We start from the raw sequence: 11,095 nt of genomic DNA, 5'->3' as shown, positions 1-11,095 counted from the left end.
TTCTATATACAGATTTGATATAATGAGTGACTTACATTAAAGAGTTGTAAATGACAGTTATCCACAATCATCAGTTCATATAGATAATACAGATCTATTAACTTTAAATGTTATCTTTCACAATCCCTCTTCATAAGTCCCTATTTTAGCTCGAACTCTTCTCGAGTTTCCCTCCTAGCGAACAGGGAAAGCTAATCCCTCACTCACATTGCCTAGTTGAGCAAAACTTCTCGAGTTTCCCTCCTAGCGAACATGGAAAGCTAATCCCTCACTCACATTGCCTAGTTGAGCAAAATGTCACTCAGTGATCAGCCTACAACTATTCTTGCCCACAGATATAGTGTCGTACACACATAAGTATAGGTTTAGATGTCCTTATGACAGTTGTCAAAGACCAGATCTTTGCACTTTGCAACCCTATTCGAGTATATGCGTAGTGCAACTCGTCATACTAATATATATATATAGAAAGAGTTTGTCTATAGTACAGACTGTCCGCACAAATATTGACAACGATTTAAAAAAAAAATCATTGTCAATACTATCACATTGATAAAATATTAACGAAATTTTTTTTAAAAAACTGTTAGCAATACTAAGATCCGCATACTTACCGTTCACAAGGTAAAATTTCGCTATATATATACATAGATATATGTATGTATGTATGTACAGATTTGTTATGGAGAGAACATTGTTAACTCTATATCTTGAAAATCTACATCAAACAACATTTTGGAAGGATTAATTTTGCTTAAGTAGATAGGTTTACATAGCATATTAATTTTGCTTAAGTAGATAGGTTTACTTTGTAGATATGCTATGTGATAAAATGACCATTCTAAAATAAAATTAATTTTTCTAAAATGCTCTCACATTATAATTTTTTTTTTTTTTGGGGGTAAAAATCTCACATTATAAAGTTAACATAATTCTTCTATAACATAACCGTGTATATATATATATATATATAATCTTTAGGAAAAGAGAGGCTACAATTGAGGCACTATTGCAAATGATAACTACGTACTCAAAATAAATATATATTGGTAAAAAATGAGCTTGTTGCATTCTATAGGTATCTCTTCATGACATACGCAGCATGTTGCTTTTTGGAAATTCACCAAAAAAAAAAAGATGTTGCTTTTCGGAAGATTCATCATTTGTCTAATATATAAATATATATATATATATACATATATTTGTTCAAGGAATTCTAGGACATTAACTGTCTGTCTAATTTACCTCTCAAACATCTTAATCCCATATTACCAAAAAATAATATATAACCTCTCAAACATCTTAATCCCATATTACCAAAAAATAATATATATTCATATATACGTTTATATACACACCAAAAAATGTAGCTCACCAAAATATATGTATCTATATATATATATATATATAATAGAGTATGCTGTGGCTAAAATTGTAAATTTTACGGCTAAATATTTTTAACCAAACAAAAGTAATTACCCTGTAGCTAAAAGTTTTAAGCCACAATTATTATGCATTTGTCCTGGTTATAGCTAGCGATGCTTACCGTCCAATATGCATATGTCTTGTTTTATATGTGTAAATGTTTTTTTTTTTTTTTTTGTTGGGGGGTGGGGGGGTGGAGGGGCGGGGGGGTTGCAAAAAAATAATAAGAAGAAGAAAAAAAAATAAATAAACAAAGGAAAGAATAGTTCTTAACAGTTTAATTGTTACCTTTTAATAAACACCAAAGGATACTGTGGTTCCAGAAAAGATGAATTGTACCTTTGACTGCAGACTGATGGGGAAAGAACGGCTTGGTTTTCCTAACCCAATAACTCCCTAAATTTCCCCACTAAAACCAAAAACAGTAATAAATAAATACATAGAAGAAGTTCCATGAGTAGGGAAAAATTGTAGAGGGAAAAGAAAACATCACTATTTTCTTTTTCAGGTGAGGGAATTCCTGACCCTTAACAAATTTATTCAAAATGCTAATTCAATTGACAAAAATTCAGGGAGAACAAGATCAACCACCCTTTCATTTACAGCCATTCCTTATAATATAAATAATGTTATATATATATATATATATATATGTATATATATAAACTGATAACCAGTGCCAGAATCTCATGACTAATTTTAGGACTTCTCAGCTTGTCTTACTAGGAGCCAAGGCAATTAAGGTAAAGAAGTTCCTTTTCTCATCGGTTTGTACTTTGTAGGATAGGGTATCGATTTTATTTCAACAAAAATCCTCCAATTAACTGAACCAAATGAGTGTTACATTAAGTTCTTGATGAAAAGATGCAACATTATTCAATAAAGAAAGAAATTACTACAACCTTCTCAATTTCAAACCTCATTGAAAATACAGAGATTTGTAAAATAAAAAAAAAATTAAAAGAAAAGAGAAGAAGAAACCGTCTCTTGAAATTTTTTTTTCACCACAAATTCTTATGTTTCCTCTCCCTTTTTACGCTCACAAGCATCTTCCTCCATATCCTGCATTCCTAAATAATGCTTCCTTTATATCTTCAGGGCTAATTACAGGACTCTGCTCCAAATCCTGTTCCCATAAAAAAAAGTTTTAAAAAATTAGAAAAAAAAAAATCATAAAAGGGAAAGACAAAAATCTCATTTGAGCAATGAAAATCAATAAGCCAATATTATTTACCTCAGAGCAAGAAGCTTGCATTGCAAAATCATTGAAACAGCTAATAACACACTGTTGAATCTCAAGGCCCAGTGCTTCTAAAGTAGTCAAAGTAGAGAACAGCAATCCTGGTTTTCCTGAGCAGCAAATCTCAACTCTGGTATCCACATTCCTCCTTTCCACATCAAACTGCAAGTAAAAAAGTAGGTTTTAGCGCTCTTGTTCATGGGTTTTTCTCCTCCCCCTCCCCCCCCAAAAAAAAAAAAAAAAAAAAAAAAAATGCCCGCAGTTTTGGTGGATTTTTAAAATACCAACCTTTGGTGAGTTTCTGACTAGAAGTTCATGATTTGGTTTTACATCCTTGAAAAGACCCATCATGTTCAAATTATTTGAACCAGCTTCTTCAATTTCTTGCTGCAAATTGTTGATTCTCTCTAGGAGTTCTTTCATGTAATCTATTGTATCTCCAAGTATAGATGTCCTATCCATCTGCAATATATTTTAAGCACCCAAAAAATAAAAAAATGTAAATTAGCCTCATTTCTATGTACATTCATAGAAAACAAAAATGGGTCAAAAAAAAAAAAGGAAAAAACTAAAAAAAAAAACTCAGATGTTATAAATATATACCTTGCTTATCTTTGGAACAATTGATCTTAGCATGGAAAGTCTATCATTCAATCTCTTCCTTCTTCTTCTCTCTGCCATAAGATTCTTTGATGGTTGGCCCTGAATCTTCTTTGCTCTATTCTTTCTCTCCAAAGAAATACCCATATTGAAAATTGGGATTTGATCAGGGGATTGAACTGGCTCAGTTTTACAGGAAGCTTGTGTTTCCAAATTGTGGATTTCATCCCCAAGAATACCCAGTTCTTCTTCCTCCATTTTTGACAATGGATAATCTTCTTGAATGGGTAAAGTGGGTGTATTATCATCGAGGGTATTATTGTAAGATGAATCAGTGAAGTGTGGAGCTGAGAATTCATCTACCAAAGGACAGTAAACTTCATTGAAGTAGTAATTGTTGTTGAAGTTTTGTGGTTCAAGAGGAGGAGAAAATTCTTGGCAACAAGAAGAGCTTGGATTAATAGAGGAAGAAACAAGATTTTGATCATAGTAATCAAAACCCCAAACATTGGAAAAAATCTCATTCATTTCTGTGGAAATATTATTGGTTTCCCAACTACTTTCTCTTCTAAGGGCTAGCAACTCTTCTAAAAAATGCTCATTAAGCTCCATATTTCCCTCAGCTCTCGCACACTTTTTTCTTTTCTTTTCTTTTCTCTCTTGGGAATGTTAAAGTGTGGGAAAGTACCTTGATTAGAAGAAGTTGCACCAAGTGGATGATTTATATAGGAAGACATATAAAGGGCTTGTTTTAGCTATAATAATATGGTATTATAGTATGTATTATATTGCATTTATTTATAGCACCACCTAAAGCCTAAGATTGAAATGGAATCTCTTTCTCTTTCTTTGTTTTCTTTCTCTGTTTCTTTCTTTCTCTGGCTCTGAGAGAGAGAGAGAGAGAGAGAGAGAGAGAGAGAGTCATTTTTTTCATGTCTTTTTCACCGAAATCTCTGCAATCGAACAAAGTTAATATTAAATTGGTATACTCAGAAAACTTTGACCCACATCTCTGTCTGAACCGTAAAGGATGAGTTTAGCATCATAGACCCTGTCAGGTTCTTTGTATACTTAAAAAGAGTCTGTAAATTTTTTTTTTTTTTTTTTTTGGGTCGTAAACAGAAATTTAGAAAGCTACCTCTTTTTCCTTCTCCTCTATGAAAACAATTTCTCAATTGGGTCCCACTTTTAAATACCTCCAAATTTTTGCTTAGCTCGCAATTTCAAATGAGTTGGTGGGCCTCTTTTGTTTCTCTCTAACCATTATTATAACTTAATTAGAATAATTTGTTTAAATATTCATTTTTTCAAAGAAACTTACTTCAGAAAACAGAGTTATTTCGCTTTACATTTTAGTTTAGCTATAAGGCATTTTGGGGTATTTTATTCCTTGCTGCCCCATCTGGATGATAAAAAATCAATCATAAATACATTTCTACATATATAAAAGAACTATATGTATTATATATACTGAAAAAAGTATAAATGACATGTTTTACTATTGGAATAATTTCAGTATAATAAGTCATTTCTGATTTACAAATTCAATAGTAATCATTTCTCTATCATTAATACTAACTGTCTTGTTAATCAATTTAAACAATTTGTCGTTGTAAACAAAGAAATTTAATTAACAAGCCCAATTGATCAAAGCCACTCGTGTATATTTCCTGTAGACTGTCGTTATGCCTAGGTTGAGGAGAAAATCAGATTGTACCCACATATACGTACTATTAAAAATTAATTAAATATGAACCTATATGCATATATTTTGACCAAATTATATATATATATATATATATATAACAATCATAGTATAAACACAAATATAAATTCATCAATGTTTTTGGCTGTTTTTGGTCCTTCAATTAATAGTCGACATGCTTTGGCCTTAGACATAAACCATTCTGCCTTGATTACAGTGATCAGTCCTCTAGCCGTAGCACCAAAAAATAAAAATTAAATTAAATTAAATTAAATTAAAATTAAAATGGCTGTCCATTTGCAATAGTTGTGAAATGGCCATACGTGATTTACTAAGTAGAAAAAATGTTTGTTCTTACTCTTATAACCCCAGTGGTTGTATATATATATATATATATATATGTACAACTCTCCTGGTAGGTGAGCTCGAATCAAATAAAAACAATAATTTCAACGTTGCGACATGCAGCCCCATCCAAAATCGGTGGCACAGCTTTGACTTCTAAGCTTTTTAAACTTTATACATGTATAATATATGGTTGTGCTAAATGCCACTGATACAAACTAATGTTTTAGAAATAAGACAAGGTACTTTGATTAATATGAGACGAGGCTTAAGCTCTAAGAGGTTGATGTATGTGCTTTTCGGAAATTAAATTATAATATTAAAAATTAAATATATATTTAAATTGGTATAAAAATGAAAAAATTAATAAGTAAAATAAATTAGTTAAAGTTTATATAAATATAAAATTACTAAATTATAAATAAATGTACAATACAACATACATTTTTAATTTATAAATAATAATCTCTAAATCTAAATGAGGGTTAGATAAGTTTTTACAAAATAAAAAATAAAAATGTTAGATTGAATTATATTTGTGAGTCGTATGCCTTACTATCTAAGGCGTAAAAAAATACGTTCTGTGCCAAGATCCATGCCTCGTTTCCTAAATCATATGCCTCACAAGTGAAGTGGCCCAAATTTTTATTTCCAAGGCATTTTTTTGTGTATCTCCCCTCAAGGCGAGCTTCGAACGTAGCCTTGAATGAGCCTGTTAAAATTATAAAATAGTAATCAACTTACTTTTGTTCTCTTAGATAAAAATATTTTGTTATCTTATAAAAAAATAATAATTAAAAAAAAAGAAAAAGAATGTATACGATTGAATTTTTTCAACTCAATAAATATATGAATATATATTTGTTATTCTTCGATCGAAGACATGCTTATGGTAAAACCATTATAAGCATTTTTTATCGTCCATTGAATTGTTTCAAGCAACAAGATTTAAAAATATATTGTCGAGCTATATAAATTTTGTAAAATATTAAAATTAATATAAAAATAATTTTAATCTTTAAAGAATTATTATATATAAAAAAGTGATCTCTTAAAAACAATTTTCCAACTTATTTTAAAAAATGTGCTAACATGGCATGTGGTATTGATGAAATCTCATTAAATATTTAAAAATTAAAAACTTAATTGGTAAATGACTAACTCTTAGTACTTGTTACATGTTTCACAAAATAAGTTAGAAGATAGTTATGAGCATATCAAATAAATAAGAATTGTGGCATCACAACTCTCTTGATAGAAAATTATATCTCTTTTTATCTTGCTTGAATTGTTTAATGATTAAGGTTTAAAAATGTATTTGAAGTTTATACAAATCATTATAGTGCTCACTTTATCCTTTTAGAGATTTCATATTTTATTAATTCATATATACCTCAAATACATCTTTATTTCTCAATTTTGGAGCAATATAAAGATGAATAATAAAAATAATGATGGTATTCTATCAAAACGATCATAATAGGAGAATGACTATACCATAAGAACGTCTTGTAACCATCATAACCTCCTTTATCAACTCTTAGATTGATTATGTGCTAAAATTTAAAAATATACTTGGTGGGCTAAGTCCAATGAAATATTATGAGTGCAAAGTAAGCGTACTATAAACTCAACTAAATACTAATACATTTTCAAAACTTTTTATAAGGATAATTTTGATATGACAATTCCCATAGTGTATATATATATATATATGTCAATAAATATAACATCCTATCCCAAATAGATAGCCAAAATTTTAAAATTTTGATTAGGTTTGACCAACTAGACTATTGGTAGGTCCCAAGTTTGACTTTTTCATATGGTCAATATTTTAGTTTGATTGATATACTGTTGCATATAGTACGTCAATATGATTTTATAGACTGGCTGTATGCCAAATTGCATATTACAAATAAAAAGTGATAGTTTTTGAAAGTTTAAATATTAGTTTTATATCAGTGTCTAAACTAGTTCCAGATTTTTATCTATTAGTAATTCATAACTTTATACAAATGTTAGGAAACATGCCCAATAGTGTATAAATCTCAAAACATTCATTTTATCCTCCAAATCTAAGAAACGTCTCTCAAAACCTATGAGTCCGTACCAGATTAGTCTGAACCTGTTTAATGTCCAACCAAGTTGCCACCATTTTTTCCAAATCCAGCCATCATCCACCTACATGCACCACACAAGGAGGAAGACCACTCAACGATGACCTTTACCATTAAATTTCACGGTGAAAACAAATCGATGAGCAGGGACTGACGGTTTGAAGTCAGCAGCGACTGTTTGGAGTTTCCGTTTGAGAGATACATCAATGGGAATTTTGACTGAGATTTTCGATGAGTTTTCTGCCCACCAGAGACACTTTTGGATTGAAGTGAGCATACAATTGTATTCCTTATCTATTGGGCTTTTCATTGATATAACGTTTGTAAATCTTAGACATCATTTGTTAATTTTTTTATTTTTGAATTAATTAGTTTATATAAGATAAATTTGAACTGTATTTGCACAAAAATTGGTTAAATTGGATAAATTAAGGTTGAAATATGTAATAGATATTAATAAGATCGATTGGAAGGTTCAATTTCATAAAATTGACCTTTGGATGAAAATTTTCAATTTTGGGTATTGAATCCTGAGGGTTCATGGTATAATTGGATCGTTCAGTATTTAATTTATGTAATTTTATAGTTGTATAAATTATTTTAAAATATTTGGGTACACACCAATATCATTGATTTAGTTATTGGAGCTTGAGAATAATTTATTATATTATAGGCACTTGTGTTAAGCTTTGAAACAATCCTGTGGAAGAGTAGCAGTGAGCATCTACAGTACAGTGAGTTTTTTTTTTTTAAATAGTTTTAGATATGCTAGTACAATATATATGATTTAGATATTATATATATATATATATATATATATATTGTTTGAATTAAATGTTTATTTTATGCATATATGAATATCTGCTTATATATATATGTATTAACGTTTCATATAATGTTTGACAAGATTTTAAATTGTTTCAAACTCTTATGAGTTCATAGTAAACTCATGTATAATGGTATTTAAATACTATTGGTATTTGAATTGAGATTTTATTCATTTTGAAAATTAATTGGTTTTGAGAAAGCGGATCAAAAATAATATATTTTCAAGTATGTTTAAGTGTTTTGTAATTTTATATGCTTAAAAATATTTTATGATGATATATATTTCACTGTGGTATTTTTAATTTTGGCATGAAATGCTAATTTGAAAAGTTTTGGAATATTTAAACAAATGCTTGGATTTAAATATTAAATTATGTTTTATAATATAATATTATTTGAAAATATATAATCTTACAAAGATTATTTTGTGGATACTATATTGTTTATTTTTAATTGGTATACCATATAATAACAATGTTTCGAAATAGTATTATATTATTGCTTATACTACGCTGAGAGTCCTGAGGTTGGATTAATCCCAGAGGTTCATTATTACCATGATACATTTCGTACATTAAAGGTCATAAGGTTGAATTTATCTCACAAGTTTATATTGTCACGATACCTTTAAAACACTAAGGGTCATGAGGTAGGTTTACCCCACATGTTTTTTTTTACTGTTTGGTGGTATTCCGGGATGTTATGCACCACTTTCTAGAACTAGGTAATCGTATGATACATTGTTTGTATTTCTGGATTTATTATTGGTTTTTAATATTTATGGATTTTTATTGCACTTTTATAATTATTTTATGAAATTATGTTTATATCATCTTATGCTTAATATTTATACCATGATTAATCCAGTTTATAATATTTTAATGACCATTCATTTTATACTATATGAGCAACGGCTTTATGATATTGTTTTGGGATATAAATTTGGATTTTGTGAAATGATTTTAAACGTGGAACTTTTTAAAAAGGTGGAACGAGGAGTTTTAAGAAAAAGTTTTACAAAAAAAATTAAATTTAATTGTTCTATCGTATGATGACACTCAAGTAGATATCATTATCTCACATTTTATTTGTTTTTAAATTCGTTCTCCTAGATCCAAGCAGAGTCTACTTTGTGTATTGCCTATTGTTCCATGTACTTATATTTCCCTATTTATCGTTATCTTTATAGATTTATTTGCATCAATTGTACTTTTAAATATCATAAATATTTTTAAAATGCTCTGATTTCAATATTGAACACAGTAGTAACTTATTATATATATATATAGAGAGAGTTATGGCCTCTAGTATGACAAATTGTAGTTGTGAACCAAATTATGAATTTGTATGCTGTTGTGATTCTATTTTTTTATTGAGTTATTATTTAATATTGTATGTATTCGTTTTTTCACATTTTAAGCAGGGTTCCATTGAATATTTTTTGAAAAATGTTCAATTGAACTTCATTAGGTGAAACAATCCAAAAAATTTAAAAAGATTTCCAAAACGGATCCTAGCAATAAATATAATTTTGGAACGAATAAAAATTTATTTTATGATTATTGAAATTATATTTAAAAACATGCATATATGCATAATACGATTTTGTTATTGTGGGCGACGTTGCCCAATGGATGATGGATGATGATACTTTGATCGTAGATGATTATGCCTAATTGCCGTTTGATTACGTGCATTTGCAATGATCCAACATTGATATATGCTTGTTATGCACCATTTGGTGTGAGATGTTGCCCATAACAGCATTTCATATGTATATATATACACACACACACATAAAAGATTGCTTATACTAGTATACATAATTATGTGCGTCGTCATCTAATTGCATTATCTATATAGCAATTAGCTGACAATTAAGAACTAAATGGATAAGAGTACTTCTCATAGCTTAGCTTATAGCTAGATTAGCGTTATCCCATTCTATTAAATAAGAATCAAATACATTTTTATTCCTTCTATTAATCACCAGCATCCTGTCGAATACCATGTGGCTGCAGCAACCTATTTCTGAGCTAGTTTAGCATTATTTGCAGAGTGGATGTAGACTACCTTGTAGCCCTGCTTCTGGCTGTGCAATTTATGGTTTTAGGTTTTTGATAATATATATATATATATATATATTTATATACACATTCCCACTGTTTCAGTACTCATACGAATAATCCAGACGTTTGTTAAGGGTTAAATAAGGGACATTTGTATACTTACTTGCTTGAACATATAGTTGAAACTGAATCTGATGTGGAAACCTGGACAAAATATTTTATGTGTGTGGAAATATGTAAACCACAAGATTTTGCTTTGGGGTTTTAACCAATAAAGTACCATCTCTGAGTTGCCAAACTCGGGTTAGAAAAAAGTTAAACCGGCTCTAATTTTCTAGTACATTTTGGTTCACTTCGATTAATTATGGAACCCAAAACCTATAGAGAATCTAAGCCACATGCTAAGACAACGTTTATACCTCAAACAAAGACAAGCAATTTGGGAAAAAAAAAAAATTCTTGACACGTGGGGTTCTCGATCTACTTCTAGTATGTATATACGGCAACATGTTATTGGTGGTTTCTCCTCGACCCTTGTGATTTTAATTTTGTCGTTTCAATTTTTAATTGAAAAATCAAAAACAGAACTAGCTCAGTGAGACGGTGAGACATATTTGGGGATTATTATAATAAATAATTAGTAGAGTTATCAAATTTATTTATTGAATTTTTTATACCAATTAATGTGATATTGTTCTTTGGGGTTTACGTTTTTTTTTTTTTTTTTTTGGCTAGCGGGGGTTTACTTATTTCTATATTTAAATTT

At 29.3% G+C, this 11,095-nt stretch overlaps 1 protein-coding gene across 1 annotated transcript; it reads right to left on the bottom strand.

Annotated features, from left to right (window-relative positions):
* Positions 1-2,220: 2,220 nt before the first annotated feature.
* Positions 2,221-4,118, bottom strand: LOC125423032 (transcription factor bHLH93). The gene is made up of 4 exons (XM_016012189.4): positions 3,269-4,118; positions 2,954-3,127; positions 2,660-2,827; positions 2,221-2,551 (listed from the first exon to the last, which is right to left on the bottom strand). Exons 1-4 carry the CDS (start codon positions 3,875-3,877, stop codon positions 2,465-2,467), a joined length of 1,038 nt encoding a protein of 345 aa, XP_015867675.2. The 5' UTR covers positions 3,878-4,118; the 3' UTR covers positions 2,221-2,464.
* Positions 4,119-11,095: the final 6,977 nt, after the last annotated feature.

The sequence above is a fragment of the Ziziphus jujuba genome, chromosome 5 (assembly GCF_031755915.1).
Source record: "Ziziphus jujuba cultivar Dongzao chromosome 5, ASM3175591v1".
Taxonomy (NCBI): Eukaryota; Viridiplantae; Streptophyta; class Magnoliopsida; order Rosales; family Rhamnaceae; genus Ziziphus; species Ziziphus jujuba.
Note: the sequence above shows the minus strand (reverse complement) of the source record. Positions and strands in the feature narration are given on the sequence as shown.